The sequence below is a fragment of the Panulirus ornatus genome, chromosome 14 (genome assembly GCF_036320965.1).
Source record: "Panulirus ornatus isolate Po-2019 chromosome 14, ASM3632096v1, whole genome shotgun sequence".
Classification (NCBI taxonomy): Eukaryota; Metazoa; Arthropoda; class Malacostraca; order Decapoda; family Palinuridae; genus Panulirus; species Panulirus ornatus.
In genome coordinates this window covers 53,836,694-53,853,616 of record NC_092237.1, presented here as the reverse complement: position 1 = coordinate 53,853,616, position 16,923 = coordinate 53,836,694, and the positions used below count along the sequence as shown (strand labels likewise).

The following is a 16,923-nucleotide window of genomic DNA, read 5'->3' as shown; positions in this document are numbered from 1 at the left end:
ATTTCATAATGAAATACAAAAACCGAAATATACCCTTGTGGCAAAACTGATCTAATCAATAATTATCTCAAACTGTATGTAAAAGCATAGTTTCTTGGAAATCTTTGATACATGAGGGCAGTAAAGCTGCGACAGAAGAATGATAGCAACAAGGTTTTAGTGGCTATAAGGTTTGTATAAGTAATGCGATCAAACAAAATATAATAAAAGTTTACCCAGCTAGTGCATCAAATATGAGGTTCTCCATAATCAGTGCATTAAATATGGAGGAATTCTCCATAAACTGAGCATGAAATTTGGGGTTAGTAGTCCAATATCACAATACCCATTTCTTCGAATACTTATTTATCTACTCATTGTTTCTATTCTATCTAACCAAAACAATTAGACACTGAGGAATTAATGTCACAAAAATGTATATTCATAAGCTTGGATTGCAAATATCCTGCCAGAGCAAGTAATCATGTTTGCCTATATCCTACATAGACTCAATTGCATGAATCCAGAGTTGTATATGTATAGGTTCATCCACACACCATACTCCCCATCTCAACATCACTACAGCTTAAAGTCTTTTGCATCTTTCTTTTGTACTTGTTTGCAAATCCCCGCCTTGGTGAGGTACTGTCAGAAACAGGTGACTGAGCCTTGAAGGAAAAATTCTCTCCTATCTCCAACTTCTATGCTTTTCTTTTTTTGCACAGTAATATTATGGGGGAAGGGGGGGATATCTAAACCCCTGCTCCCACCCCTCAGTCACCTGGGCAGTATAGAGAGCATTAATTCACAGGAGGGGATTTCCAGCCCCCTGCTCCCATCCCTCTCAGTCACCTCAGTCACAAGTGTAGGAGATAGAAAGGAAGTATTCTTTACCTCCTTTCACTATGGGTAATAATGTTTGGCAAGGTTGCATGTCAACATCAAACAGGGACCACTTAGAGGCACATTAATGTGATCTGCATTAACACACACCATATGTTTACAACCATCCCATAATTTGCAGGGTTATGTTCCAGGAACCCCTGTTGCAAGTCAAGGAATAAACTGAGCTTTTGAAATTCATTTAATAAGTAGGATCACACTACTGAGAAAATTTTTCCATCTACCCTTTCAACATGGAATACTTTGCATAACAATCAGCTTTAGAACAATATACATTTTCTCATGGAACACACAGAACCTCCCTCTACCTTTACTTAGTGTGCAGTTAATTATATCAGTCCATGGCAAGCAAAAGGTCCGAGAGAATTAAAGAGGTGAGGCGCAATGATTCACTAACTGGTATCAACAGCGATTTATCTAAATAGTGCAAATTCTGTTGAGATGCACTCCTTTTTAATTGCCCACTGTTAGTAAGTGCTACAACGCAGATTTGTCCATCAACTCAAACCTGATCAGGGTACAATAGCAGAAGCAAAGAATGAAATTTGTAATGCAATGGAGGAACTGGACAATGATAAAGTTTGAGGCGAACTGTTAAGAAATAAGTATAATTAGATGGTCTTCAAGATGAATATTCTGCACATAAGCCACATGAGTGGTGAGTAATATTCTCTTTTCACTGTTAAGTAACTGGAATTCAACTAGATGGTGAATCACTGAGAACCTATATGACAGAAGCAGAATCTACAATCACCAGTCTTCTATTTTCTGTTGAAAGTCTGGGTGTTATTTGCCTAAAAATTCAAATCCTCACCATTTAATATTAAACTAAAAAATTATTCTTATCTCTTGGGATAGGAGAGAAAGAATACTTCCCACTTATTCCATGCATGTCATAGAAGGCAACTAAAAGGGAAGGAAGCAGGGGGCTGGAAATCCTCCCCTCTCGTTTTTAATTTTCCAAAAGAAGGAACAGAGAAGGGGCCAAGTGAGGATATTCCCTAAAAGGCTCAGTCCTCTGTTCTTAACGCTACCTCACTAATGCAGGAAATGGCGAATAGTATGAAAAAAAAAGATTATTCTATCTCCTTCGGGTATATGTCAGAGGGTGAAGCAAAATTCTAGGAAGTGTTGGCACAGGGCTCAGTCCCTAGTAAATGAATATGAAATAGATGGAAAAGAAATTATAATCAGTCTCTGCAGGTGCAACAAAGGGGGATTAGATCAAGGAGGAATCTTGTTAATGATAAGCATATTAGAAGATATAAATTCATCTTGCATTCAGTGGAAACTTGCTCAGTTTTACTTGTTTAAAAATTACATTAGCTATGTCAGACCCATCCAATGATGACGTATAAAAGCATAGCAAACCAGTCATACATGTATACAGATTGATTTAGAGTGATGCACCACTGTGAGAGAATGAGGCAGACTGGGGATCCCAGTGAGAATCAGAACCCTAAAAGATTCTGATAAACACTATTGCGTGATGCGTGACATTCCAGCATTTGTAATAAACCTTGTCATATGAACTTTAAATCAAAATATTTCTATACACTATGAAGAGTATTTTTATACATTTTGAAGAAAATTTTTGAATACTACAAATTATATGATGGTGTTTGATGTTTGTTATAGCATCATTGAGAACAAAATATGTTTTTTTGTATCTTCATTATGAATCATTTAAACAATTTAGGGGAGCAATCCAAATATATATATTTGAATTTCTTGTATGTTGGTGGCACATACAAATGTTGAAAATAGTGAGTGACAGGTGTTTGGAGGAAGACTTATCTTTACTGAATACATGCAGTATTGACTCAAGCTGGGTGGCACAGTACATAGCATCCACCTTCATGGGCAGACAATCCTTGGTTTAGAGCATCAGTATTATGGTATAACTTGAAAGTGATATATATCACCTCAAGATGTACAAGTATTTTTTTCAGTTTTCACCATCACAAAGGAACTATGAAATGAAAATTGAGATGATGTGACAACAAACTCAGCAAATATTGACATCCAACCAGTCCAACAGTGGTCCCAACAATGCAAAAGAGTGAAAGAAGGCAGACAGGTTGACAATGAAATGAGGTGTAAGGTGGGTTGATCATGTATGGAAATGATAACTCAAGACCTAAGTGTGGTAGTAAGCACACTTTGATTGACAGCATAATAGGATGTGCTGAAACAGTTAAGACATGGAGAAGTTGAACAAAGAAACACTGATTAAAGGATGTGCATATCAAAAAATGGATGAAATGAGTGAGACATTGGGGTATCAGGGCCTGAACATTCAAGAAGTTAAAAGGTGCGCATACGATAGAATGAACTGGATTGATATGGTATACAAAGGGGCGGCAAGCTGTCAATGGGCTGCACCCGGGCATATGAAGCAGTCAAGGCAAACCATGGAACAATTTGTGGGGCTTGTCTGTGGATGGTGGGCTCTGGTTCTATTGCTTTATACATTATGGCTAGATAGTGGATTTGTGCAAATGGGGTCATCATTCATCTATTCCTGATGCTACTCATTAAAGTGAAAGAAATACTTTTATGTTACAAAAAAATAACAAATGTTCTGGGGTCAAATTACAGTTTATATGACAAACCTAATACAGTATTTGTTATGAATATATATCACTTTCAATACTTCAAAATATCATCGTAATTTCATAACATTTATGTTAAGAAAAATTAATAAAGTAAGATAAAATCTAAAAAAAATCACGTTCAAGAGGTTATACCTATGTCCCTCATTATTCAAATTTTCTGTTATTTTTTCCCATCCACTGTAACCAATTCTGACAATCTTTTTGTTCTGATTCTCCAATTTAACACGATGCATCTGTCGAAGGAGTGAGTGAGTTGCTTCCTTGTCCCAATCACCTGTAACAAAAAAAAAAGGTAAATACCTGCATGTTATGAAACATCAATAACATATAGATCTCTGTTCATGTTACATATCAAAAGGATAAAACTATTGTTCTCTCGCTGGGCAATGACATCTAAAATGTACAGGATCAGTAGAGTTTGTGAATGTGATGCTGACATTCATATTGGGGTACTATTTAATGCTCAAATTACAGAGGTATAAGTTTGTTGAGTATTCCTGGTAAATTATATGGGAGGGTATTGATTGAGAGGGTGAAGGCATGTACAGAGCATCAGATTGGGGAAGAGCAGTGTGGTTTCAGAAGTGGTAGAGGATGTGTGGATCAGGTGTTTGCTTTGAAGAATGTATGTGAGAAATACTTAGAAAAGCAAATAGATTTGTATGTAGCATTTATGGATCTGGAGAAGGCATATGATAGAGTTGATAGAGATGCTCTGTGGAAGGTATTAAGAATATATGGTGTGGGAGGCATGTTGTTAGAAGCAGTGAAAAGTTTTTATCGAGGATGTAAGGCATGTGTACGTGTAGGAAGAGAGGAAAGTGATTGGTTCTCAGTGAATGTAGGTTTGCGGCAGGGGTGTGTGATGTCTCCATGGTTGTTTAATTTGTTTATGGATGGGGTTGTTAGGGAGGTGAATGCAAGAGTTTTAGAAAGAGGGGCAAGTATGAAGTCTGTTGGGGATGAGAGAGCTTGGGAAGTGAGTCAGTTGTTGTTCGCTGATGATACAGCGCTGGTGGCTGATTCATGTGAGAAACTGCAGAAGCTGGTGACTGAGTTTGGTAAAGTGTGTGAAAGAAGAAAGTTAAGAGTAAATGTGAATAAGAGCAAGGTAATTAGGTACAGTAGGGTTGAGGGTCAAGTCAATTGGGAGGTAAGTTTGAATGGAGAAAAACTGGAGGAAGTAAAGTGTTTTAGATATCTGGGAGTGGATCTGGCAGCGGATGGAACCATGGAAGCGGAAGTGGATCATTGGGTGGGGGAGGGGGCGAAAATCCTGGGAGCCTTGAAGAATGTGTGGAAGTCGAGAACATTATCTCGGAAAGCAAAAATGGGTATGTTTGAAGGAATAGTGGTTCCAACAATGTTGTATGGTTGCGAGGCATAGGCTATAGATAGAGTTGTGCGCAGGAGGATGGATGTGCTGGAAATGAGATGTTTGAGGACAATGTGTGGTGTGAGGTGGTTTGATCGAGTAAGTAACGTAAGGGTAAGAGCGTGGTTGAGAGAGCAGAAGAGGGTGTTTTGAAATGGTTTGGGCACATGGAGAGAATGAGTGAGGAAAGATTGACCGAGAGGATATATGTGTCGGAGGTGGAGGGAACGAGGAGAAGTGGGAGACCAAATTGGAGGTGGAAAGATGGAGTGAAAAAGATTTTGTGTGATCGGGGCCTGAACATGCAGGAGGGTGAAAGGAGGGCAAGGAATAGAGTGAATTGGATCGATGTGGTATACCGGGGTTGACGTGCTGTCAGTGGATTGAATCAGGGCATGTGAAGCGTCTGGGGTAAACCATGGAAAGCTGTGTAGGTATGTATATTTGCGTGTGTGGACGTATGTATATACATGTGTATGGGGGTGGGTTGGGCCATTTCTTTCGTCTGTTTCCTTGCGATACCTCGCAAACGTGGGAGAAAGCGGCAAAAAAAAAAAAAAAAAAAATTAATGCAAAATCATTATAAGGTGTACTCAAGATCCCTGTGGTGATCTACCCTGTAACTAAAACAGTGAAGATAAACAAGTGGCTGGCAAAACCCTTACAATGTCAGGAATCCCCCACCCCCCCACTCATTTAGGTTTTCAACTAATAAATACAAGGGAAGGGATAGAGAAATGACAATACCTATGTATCTCCTGCACGTAGTGGATGGCAAGTAAGAGGGTTAGAGCAAGGGGTTACAAATCCTCCTCTTCAATTATCTTTCTCCAAAATCTGAAGAAACCCTTTTTTATACATAGAAACCTCCATTAATGCCAAGGTTGCATTTCTGAAAAAAATCCTATTTTTCCCATAAGAACCTATGCAAGAAGGATACTAACATTCCTATGGACATAGAAGTATTTTCTATAATAATCTAAAATAAAACATAAAATCAGTTGATATTCAGTACTTTACATGTATATATACAAATATCTTAATTCAAAGTAACATGAACACCAACCAGATATGGTCATGAATGTTGCTTACAAAAGAGGGTTGAAGCAGAGGGATAAGTGACCATCAGCAACCAGCTTATCAACCTACAAATAGCAGTTTCTCCTAGGATCATCTTCAATGATATCAAACTCTCCTTCTTTCATAAGCTGGAAAACACCTTGGTTATCTCTATATAAATGAACCTTGTGATATTTCAGCATCTTGGATCTATAACATGCCTCTAGTCAGTAAAAGAAGCATGGGAACCTTCTAAACTCGGCAGAAAAAATTGGTTTGTAACTGATGTGAGGTTCACTTGTATCAAACATCCACATCTACAGCAGATATAATCCCAAAAGCATTAAGAATCTAAAGATTAACCCATGTCATCATAGATGATAAAGATACAACATGATCTGATAAAGTGCCATGGAAACTAGAGCTCAGCAAATATGTACAAAACAAATTTTGGATGTACGTCAGTAGCTCTAACTTCACACTTCTATCAATTCCCTGTCCAAAGAAGCAAACTTTTGAAACTTCAGGCCTTATATATAAGACTATGGTTTGCGAAGCTGACACAAAATATGTCCACAAATAGTTGACAGTGAAAAACATAGAAAGATGATCAACATGACAAAAACATCCTCATACTCTTCTAACTGTGGAAAACATAAGTCACAAGATTAATTCACTACACCTGAATGGGAAATCAATGTAAATACCACACCATGAATTCAAGATGTACATACATACCAAAGAGTTCATTCATCTCATCAAAATATTCACATCTCTTCTTTATTTCATGCTGGTCATTGTAGTCAACTGTCCAGCGGTATTTCTGTAGAACTTCTCTCCAACGCATTCGAAGCTGCAAGTGTTTCAAAAGAAACATTAACAGTAATTGTAAAATAATACCTGGAAATTGTCAAAGAGATGTAAGAAGCAGGGGTTATGGAAAGGAAGCTGTGAACCCTTACATCACAAGAAAGTGTGTCACACATATGCAGAGGTCTTTAAAATATTAATCCTTTACTAGTGGCTACATGAACCAGTCATAAAAGAACAGTGAAAATGCTTGAGCATCTGGTGTGATCTGTTCTCATTCCACTTCTGACTTTACCATATTACCTCTCACTCATCAGCCAATCATGCAACTTGCTGCACAGTTGTGGTAATGCTTGAGCATCTGGTGTGATCTGTTCTCATTCCTCTTCTGACTTTACCATATTACCTCTCAGTCATCAGCCAATCATGCAACTTGCTGCAGAGTTGTGGTGGGTATTAGCCAAAGTACTCCAAAGCATTATTGGAAACCTTAGTATATGCTTCAATAACTATATCTATTAAATTAAGGCTGTCTTCACATATTGGCATATAAGTGTATGGGAGAAAAATTACAGTATGACAAAGTCAGGAGTTTGTTACCAATATTATCCAATCAAGTTATTTAATGTATGTATGACTCATGGTGAGGTGCCTGAGGATTGGCGGAATGCGTGCATAGTGCCATTGTACAAAGGCAAAAGGGGATAAGAGTGAGTGCTCAAATTACAGAGGTATAAGTTTGTTGAGTATTCCTGGTAAATTATATGGGAGGGTATTGATTGAGAGGGTGAAGGCATGTACAGAGCATCAGATTGGGGAAGAGCAGTGTGGTTTCAGAAGTGGTAGAGGATGTGTGGATCAGGTGTTTGCTTTGAAGAATGTATGTGAGAAATACTTAGAAAAGCACATGGATTTGTATGTAGCATTTATGGATCTGGAGAAGGCATATGATAGAGTTGATAGAGATGCTCTGTGGAAGGTATTAAGAATATATGGTGTGGGAGGCATGTTGTTAGAAGCAGTGAAAAGTTTTTATCGAGGATGTAAGGCATGTGTACGTGTAGGAAGAGAGGAAAGTGATTGGTTCTCAGTGAATGTAGGTTTGCGGCAGGGGTGTGTGATGTCTCCATGGTTGTTCAATTTGTTTATGGATGGGGTTGTTAGGGAGGTGAATGCAAGAGTTTTGGAAAGAGGGGCAAGTATGAAGTCTGTTGGGGATGAGAGACCTTGGGAAGTGAGTCAGTTGTTGTTCGCTGATGATACAGTGCTGGTGGCTGATTCATGTGAGAAACTGCAGAAGCTGGTGACTGAGTTTGGTAAAGTGTGTGAAAGAAGAAAGTTAAGAGTAAATGTGAATAAGAGCAAGGTTATTAGGTACAGTAGGGTTGAGGGTCAAGTCAATTGGGAGGTAAGTTTGAATGGAGAAAAACTGGAGGAAGTAAAGTGTTTTAGATATCTGGGAGTGGATCTGGCAGCAGATGGAACCATGGAAGCGGAAGTGAATCATAGGGTGGGGGAGGGGGCGAAAATCCTGGGAGCCTTGAAGAATGTGTGGAAGTCGAGAACATTATCTCGGAAAGCAAAAATGGGTATGTTTGAAGGAATAGTGGTTCCAACAATGTTGTATGGTTGCGAGGCATGGGCTATGGATAGAGTTGTGCGCAGGAGGATGGATGCGCTGGAAATGAGATGTTTGAGGACAATGTGTGGTGTGAGGTGGTTTGATCGAGTAATTAATGTAAGGGTAAGAGAGATGTGTGGAAATAAAAAGAGCGTGGTTGAGAGAGCAGAAGAAGGTGTTTTGAAATGGTTTGGGCACATGAAGAGAATGAGTGAGGAAAGAATGACCAAGAGGATAGATGTGTCGGAGGTGGAGGGAACGAGGAGAAGTGGGAGACCAAATTGGAGGTGGAAAGATGGAGTGAAAAAGATTTTGTGTGATCAGGGCCTGAACATGCACGAGGGTGAAAGGAGAGCAAGGAATAGAGTGAATTGGATCGATGTGGTATACCGGGGTTGACGTGCTGTCAGTGGATTGAATCAGGGCATATGAAGCGTCTGGGGTAAACCATGGAAAGTTGTGTGGGGCCTGGATGTGGAAAGGGAGCTGTGGTTTCGGGCATTATTGCATGACAGCTAGAGACTGAGTGTGAACGAATGGGGCCTTTGTTGTCTTTTCCTAGTGCTACCTCGCACACATGAGGGGGGAGGGGGATGGTATTCCATGTGTGGCGAGGTGGCGATGGGAATGAATAAAGGCAGACAGTGTGAATTGTGTGTATGGGTATATATGTATGTGTCTGTGTGTGTATATATATATGTGTACATTGAGATGTATAGGTATGTATATTTGCGTGTGTGGACGTGTATGTATAAACATTGTGTATGGGGGTGGGTTGGGCCATTTCTTTCGTCTGTTTCCTTACGCTACCTCGCAAACGCGGGAGACAGCGACAAAGCAAAATAAAAAAAAAAAAATTAGCCAATCATGCAACTTGCTGCACAGTTGTGGTGGGTATTAGCCAAAGTACTCCAAAGCATTATTGGAAACCTTAGTATATGCTTCAATAACTATATCTATTTTAATTAAGGTTGTCTTCACATATTGGCATATAGGCGTATGGGAGAAAAATTACAAGTGTGACAAGGTCAGGAGTTTGTTACCAATATTAGCTAGCTAGTAAGAACTATGATCTGTATGCCCTCAAGGATTTATGTGAATAAAAGAAAAAGAGAAAGAATGCTATATGAATGACAATCTTCCTCATACCAAACTTCATCTGTCCAATTATTGCTTCTGTGCATAACCCAAAACAATTAATCAACTACCTACTTCACATCATACTTTCTAAAACAAAACTTGTGCTAACATACAAAACACATGAAAATGCTACATAAAAGTCTAAGTAAAATAAAAACTGGGATAAATCACCCTGTCACCCTGGACCCACAGGCCAAATCAATCATACATTAAAGTGAAAATTGTATATCAGACTGAACCCACAACAAATGTGACAGAAAATAAAGCAATACTTATTGTACTTCTCTCACCTGAAGAATGGTAAAGGTGTGCCCTGCTGTCTCCATTTCTTTATGGAGACTCTCCCAGTGACCCATTCTCTTTTCAGTTTTCATAGATAATAAGAAGTGAGTTTTTGGGTACTTGTGAATAAGTTTAATTAGGAACTGAGTAGAACGCTCATCCCAATCTCCTGTAAAGAACACAAAATTAGCAAAGCAGATTAAATGATCCTGAGCTCCCTTTGCAAAGGCACAGGGACTGTCTTTTCACTAACTAAGGGTTCTTTCTCTTGGCCACACTCATAATATTGTTCCACCAATAAATCTGCTACACATGCTAATATTTCATTGCATACTTAATTACTATTCTTTTCTTTGTAAAGCCTCCATCATTTTCTGCCTCCTCACTTCCTACTTACCCTTTCTATGTGTACTTCCCTCTCAAAGATACAATTTAACTGGGACCTTAGGATGACCATATCTTCAAGACTTCATATCTCTGCAAAGGGCATGATAAATTTGGGACAAATACTATGGTCTTTCTTTTTGAAGATACTGGTCACCTCTCCCTACAGCCCATGTGGATAAGACGCATATGTCTGAAGGTACAGTATTCCTAATGATGTTGAATGGCAGTGAGGCACAGGGATACAGATACAGATGAGGATGTATGGAAGAGAGTGAATTAGAAATCAAATGGCTGAGGGAAGCACGTGGTGTGAGGAGAGTTGATCAAGTAAGTATTACGAAGAGTACGGCTGAGAAAGCTGAAGAGGGCGTGCTGAAATGATTTAAACATATGGAGAGAATGACTGAGGAGAGGTTGACTAGGAAGAAATAAGAGTCAGAGGTGAGGAAAACAAAGAGAAGGGGAAACCAAATTAGAGACGGAAGGATGGAGTGAATAAGATTTTGAATCCTCACACCTTGAAAATGGAGGAGGATGAAAGGCATGCACAGGATATACTGAATCACAGAAAGAACATCAGATTGGGGGGGGAGAGAGAGAGAGAGAGAGAGAGAGAGAGAGAGAGAGAGAGAGAGAGAGAGAGAGAGAGAGAGAGAGAGAGCAGTGTGGTTTGACAAGAGGTAGATGTATAGGTCAGGTGTCTGCTTTAAAGAATGTGTGAGAAATACTTAGAAAAACAGATGGATTTGCACATAGCATTTATGGATGTGGAGAAGGCATATGACAGAGTTGATAGAGATGCCTCATGGAAGGTCTTAGGAATATATGGTGTGAGAGGAAAGCTACTGGGAGCAAAGAGAAATTCTTATCAAGGGTCAATCTGTTTATGGATAGGGTGATAAGGGAGGTGAACATGAGAGTCTGGGAGAGAGGAGTGAGTACACTCTGTGGAGGATACAAAAGTCTGGGAAGCGAGTCAATCACTGTTTGCTGATGATACAGTGCTGGTGGTGCATTCAAGTGAGAAACTGCAAAACTGCAGAATTTGGTGACTTGAGTTTGGAAGAGTGTGTGAAATGAGAAAGTTGAGTGAATGTGAATTATAAGCACGGTTATCAGATTTAGTAGGGTTGAGAGAAAGGTGAATTGGGGTATGCATTTTGATGGAAAATTGGAGGAGTTGATGTGATTTAGATACCTGGGAGTGGACATGGCAGTGGAGGTAAGTTACACGGTGGGGGTAGGTTATGGGGTTGCAGAAAAATGTGTAGAAAAAGAGAATGTTATCTGGGAGGGTAAAAATGAGTATGTCTGAAGGTATAGTAGTCCCAACAATATCATATGGATGCGAGACATAAGGCTGTGTGGAGAAGGGTGGGTGTGTAGGAAATGAAATGCTTGAGGACAATATACAGAGTGAGGTGGTTTGATCGAATAAGTAATGAGAGGCTAAGTGAGATGAGTGGCAACAAAAAGAGTGTGGCTGACAGCGCAGAAGAGGATGTACTGAAACAGTTTGGACATATGGAGAAAATGAGTGAGGAAAGGTTGACAAGTGGAAGGAACAAGGAAAATGGGGAGATCAAATTGGAGATGGAAGGATGGAGTAAAAAAAAAAAAAAAAAGATTTTGAGTGATAAGGGCCTGAACATGTACAAGGGTGAAAGGCATGCATGGAATAGGATGAATTGGAATGATATGGTATACGAGGGTTGAAATGCTGTAAATGGAATGAAACTGGGCATGTGAAATGTTTGAGGGGAACAATGGAAAAGTCTGTAGGGCCTAGTTGTGGATAGGGAGCTGTGGTTTCAGCGCATTACATATGACAGCTAGAGAATGGATGTGAGCAACTGTGGTCTTTCTTCATCCATTTCCTAATGTGGGAAATGGCACTAATCAAGTATAGAAAACAGAGAAATGTAGTATACAGGGGGTGCTTTCAATGGACAAAGCCAGGGCATATGAAGCAGCTGGGTTAAACTAAAGAAAGGTCTGGGGTGCCTGGTTGCACATAAAGGCCTGAGTTTTTGGTGCATTACACATGACAACTAGAGAATGGATGGGAACAAATGAGGCCATTTATTCATCTGTTCCTCAACGCAAATAGGTATAAATGACAAAAAAAATCATTTTCTTTTTCTTTTCAACTCAATTTTCTGCTCCTGATGCTATCATGCTATTGCAGGCCATGGTAGAGAGATATAAAAATGTGGAATTTCCAATATAATCTAAACAGCTTGAAAAGAAGGGCATCAAATATTAGATCTACAAATGGTGAGTAGAAAAATGCAAACCTAGTCTAAGAACATGAACACAAAAGATTAAAAACATCTTATAATTTCAACGTTACCCTTTACACATAAATATGATTAATGACATACCAAGTGTGTCTTTGAAGCAGTAAAAGTGGCTTCTAGCTAATTTGAAGTCCTTATCCCGCATTGTACGATTAAGACGATATGTATCATCCATAGCTTGGTACTTTTTTCTCTTCTTTACAGTTTCTTCATTCCCATCTTCTTCCTCTTCTTGGGTGTCTTCATGGTCACTCAGATCTCCTTGATCAGAAACGACTGTTGTTGTAATAGTTTCTGTTTTTATATCAGACGATTTTTTTGCTTTAAAATCTACACTGCCATGCATTCCTTCTTTCTCTTTTGTATAGACTGGCTTTCCACACGGTGAGTAAGGAGCACCTGACGAATGAGGCTCTGGCGAGACATTTATGACTGATGACTGCTCTGTAATAAATTTGGAATTATTCTGATTAACACATTCTTGAACTAAAATTTATTACCTGAAGATATATGAAATTCTCCTACATCTTACATAAGAAAAGAAATAACTAACCTAATACTATAAGGTAAGGTTCACAAATTTAGGTCTCAATACAACATCAGTAAAGTACATGAATTCTAAATACAGTACTGTATGTTCTATAGTATGAAATAAGCACGGGACAGACATTAAGACAGAGAACTTTTGGCATCTCAACTTCTTGGTAAACAAGAAGCAACACATGATAACTGTACCAAATATAAGAAAAAGACTCACCTCTCTGGGAGGAAAATGGTGGTTTGCCTTTTTGCCTACACACACTTTCTGTATCACTGTGACACACATGTTTGTTAAAGGCAACAATACTATCATACACTTGAAAGCATTCCCCACACATGTATGAACAGCCTTCCATCTGCTGAAAAGACAGGAGAGTAGAAAGACTTTCCAATGCCAAATGTAATCAAGCAATGATGTAAATGGATGCAAACTGAAAAGACACTCTTTCAAAATTTAAGATACAGGATGTCTGAAACAAACAGTGATTGGTTACATCAGTAGGCAAATGTGAAAATTTTGCAATGCATGGAAGACAGGAAAAAGCATGTTACTGTATACAATTCAATACTATTAAAGTGACATATGGATTAACTTTGATGGATCATAATGTACCAAGTGAAAATGATCTGAGGCTTATGGAAACTGAGATAAAGCAAGTTAAACAGGGCTGTATTCATCCGCAATGATAATATATATCACAGGCTTCAACATATAATGCTGTAGTAAAAGGAGTATCTAGGTTTCTTGGTAAGTTATACCATAACTGAAAGATAATATTTGCCAAGGGTAATTTAAGATAATGTATTCATCCGTAATGATAATCTACATAAGAATTTTCTACTCATACTAACTATTCACACAAAGATATTGCCTGAGACTCTTTCAGAATGGATAATAAATCTTAATATTTCCTAGGAAAAATAACTGCAGTCCAAGCAGTAAACATAAACTGAATATGAATTTACTGTATTAGTCATGAATGGCAGAGCTGCAACTCTGACACACTGTGAGGATGATTTTCTTATCACAAAAATCTTATACCAATTTGTAACACAAAAAGATTCAATGAAGTTTTTGAAATACCATGTCATGCACAGCCATATATGATTTATATCAATTCCTTCTAACCTTCAGTATAGAATGAGCCAATACTGGGGTGTACAGCCATATATATATACTGTCCATTATGCATGATTTACGTCATGTCCTTCTATCCTCCAATACAGAATGAGCCAATACTGGGCAGGGCTATGAAGATCAGGAAAAATGTGATTAAAAAAACAAGAAGTGAAACACCTCTACAAATCAAGACATCCAATAACAACCACAACTAACTTCATAACAGATAAAATCTACCATATTTTTAATGTTATTAAAAAGTATGTGGTCATTTTGGTCTAATGTTTACATCCAGTTGCTGGGAGGGGCATTCATGTGTGCTTTCAAAGACACAAATGCATTCCAGCATGCATACTGAACTTTAGCATGAGACAGGATGGAGCAAAAACAATATCACTGGTATTATATCTCATCAAAGAAAAAATCAAAATATGGTAAACCTAGCTGATGAAGGAAATTAGGTAAGGTTTTCACAGGTTCTGCTGCTATGTACAAGTTTTACCTACTTCTACATTACTTACACCATTAAAGTTCTAGTCGTCAGGCCTTATTAGCTTTATAGTTATAAAGAATGTCTCATTCACAACATTTTGCAAAAATGATAGTGGGCAGGGCTACATATGAAAAAAGTGGAGTAAATAATATAAAAAATGAAAAAATCACGTCACTTTCCTTAGCTGGTAAGAATCATCGTAATCTTCAGTGTTACAACAAAAATACACCAGATACACCAATGACTCCCACACCAGCTGACAAAAATAGTAAACAGACAACAAAACAAGCAATTAGTGATGCTTAAACCCAGCCTCCCTTAACAGCCATTCAACACATTCTCAAGCAGGGCCAAATCAATTCCTATCTACATATCAGCTGCAAACTTTCGTGAAAACCTAATGATGTATTCATTGGTTTTGTTGATTTTTTTTTTTGTGTGTGTGTTTTGCCTGTCTTTACATTTTCATATTTTGATCTCTACAGCCATCCCCACTAATAATAATTCATTACTAAACATCACACCATACAAAAATCTCCAAATTACATGACACCCATCTAAATCACTTACACCATGGGTATTTGTAAGGAATATACTGATACCTTTTTTATCTAATTCCAAAAAAGAAAAAGTGGCAAGGTTGAACTAACACTCTACTACTTTTTCACCAATTCTTAATTTTACCCAAATCCCCCCCCCCCCCCCAATACAACGCCCTGCCCACTATCTGGAAATATAGCCTAGTATAGATTACAGATATCATACATCACAACTTAATTATAGAAAGTGTAAGGAATGTAGCAATACAACTTTCGTCCAGTACTATAAAGAAATAGAACAATCGCGTTCAAATATAACTTTGTCAACAAAAATTTCCCATAATTTACTTTCAGATATGGTTTTCAATATGCTGCGTATTGACAAATATCAAATGGCGATATTGGCGTACATCTGGATATAATAAGTGTGAATAGCCACCTTAGGTGTGACAGTACTGTTGTCAATGGACGGAAACGAGTTGTCTCGTAGAGGGACACACTCCAAAGGATTCTAACATTTCCCTGCTCTATCGCGGTGGGCAGTCTTCAGGCTGAATATGCCTTATGAAAGTGGTCCAGGGATTGTATAACACAGTAATATTCGCCTAATTAGTATATGTTTTACCCTGTTTCAGGTATGTGACCTGCGAAAGTCATTTCTACCTAAATCCTAGTCATAGCAGTAAATAGTGTACCATTAATCCATATGCAGTTCACCATTTAAAACTGAAGACATCTATGTGCATTTGAGGTTGGTCCTACCACAATATTTCAGACAGGAAACACACTTTTAATACCTACCCTAGACATTAAGAGACATATTTCGCGGTCGGCCTACTGAGTCGACTGTAAACCCCACAGCGAAGTTATGGCCGCAGCATCTCCACTATGTTCCCAACCATCTCTCTCTCTCACTGTATCTTCATGTCGTTCATAGGTCGTAAAATCAGCCTGTACAATTTTTTTCAAGAATGCCATTACCTGAAATTACATCAATATATCCTTATTATCCTTCATTCATTCTTTAGGATTTAACACATCATGCGCTTGTCGTTCCTCACAACCACCTTCTTTAAACGCCCTAATACAGTTGCCGATGCAACTAACAATATGATATAAATGCCATAAAAGATGCAGTGCCATGGACATGCCATTTTGTAAATGGATTTAGTTGTAGGAACCATTGAAACTATTGCATTTCGAGTGGCCATCATATCTGCTGAATGATGTAGATGTGACTATTGAAATCGGCGGTGTGACATTTGCAGAATCAACATTTTTGTTTCTTACGAGTAATAATGATAAAACTGAGTTGATTGCAACCATAGTATGAATATAAAAAGATTCACGCATTAAAATCCATCATCCATATTACTTGTATTTTCCTTGTATAGTACTATAGCAAACAGCTAATCATGTTTGAGATTATATGAAAGAAGGAATCCACAACAATTTGACGTGAATCCCTTGACCAATAATGCTTACATATCTATACGGGGCTTCAGAGACAAACATGTTGCATTCTGGTCTCTAGGCATTTAGGACGAGTAGGAAGGATAGGGAAACAGAGAAATGAAACTGTCGGTAGTTTAAGTTTCTGCAAACCTAAGAAGTGGAGAGCAATTCACTTTAAAAGATAGGTGCCCGATTATTTATTCTAACATTCTTCTCTTTCCTTTTACAACTATGCTAGATTAAGCCCCCATCCTTCCCAGTGGCAGAGTTGAGAGCCGTTAATGAATAGATAATCTACGTTA

General features: G+C 38.4%; 1 protein-coding gene across 3 annotated transcripts in view; it reads right to left on the bottom strand.

Moving 5' to 3' along the window:
* Window positions 1-16,196, bottom strand: part of LOC139753454 (uncharacterized) — a 56,988-nt gene extending 40,792 nt beyond the window's left edge. The window contains exons 1-7 of one of the 3 annotated variants that reach the window (XM_071669982.1): window positions 15,968-16,196; window positions 14,144-14,263; window positions 13,232-13,373; window positions 12,559-12,918; window positions 9,796-9,956; window positions 6,673-6,787; window positions 3,633-3,774 (exon numbers count right to left, since the gene is read on the bottom strand). In XM_071669982.1, the coding sequence (XP_071526083.1) occupies window positions 3,633-3,774; window positions 6,673-6,787; window positions 9,796-9,956; window positions 12,559-12,918; window positions 13,232-13,373; window positions 14,144-14,200 (977 nt within the window). In that variant the 5' untranslated portion in view covers window positions 14,201-14,263; window positions 15,968-16,196. The remainder of the gene's footprint in view (window positions 1-3,632; window positions 3,775-6,672; window positions 6,788-9,795; window positions 9,957-12,558; window positions 12,919-13,231; window positions 13,374-14,143; window positions 14,264-15,967) is intronic. The other 2 variants (XM_071669983.1, XM_071669984.1) reach the window with 2 other exon arrangements.
* Window positions 16,197-16,923: the final 727 nt, after the last annotated feature.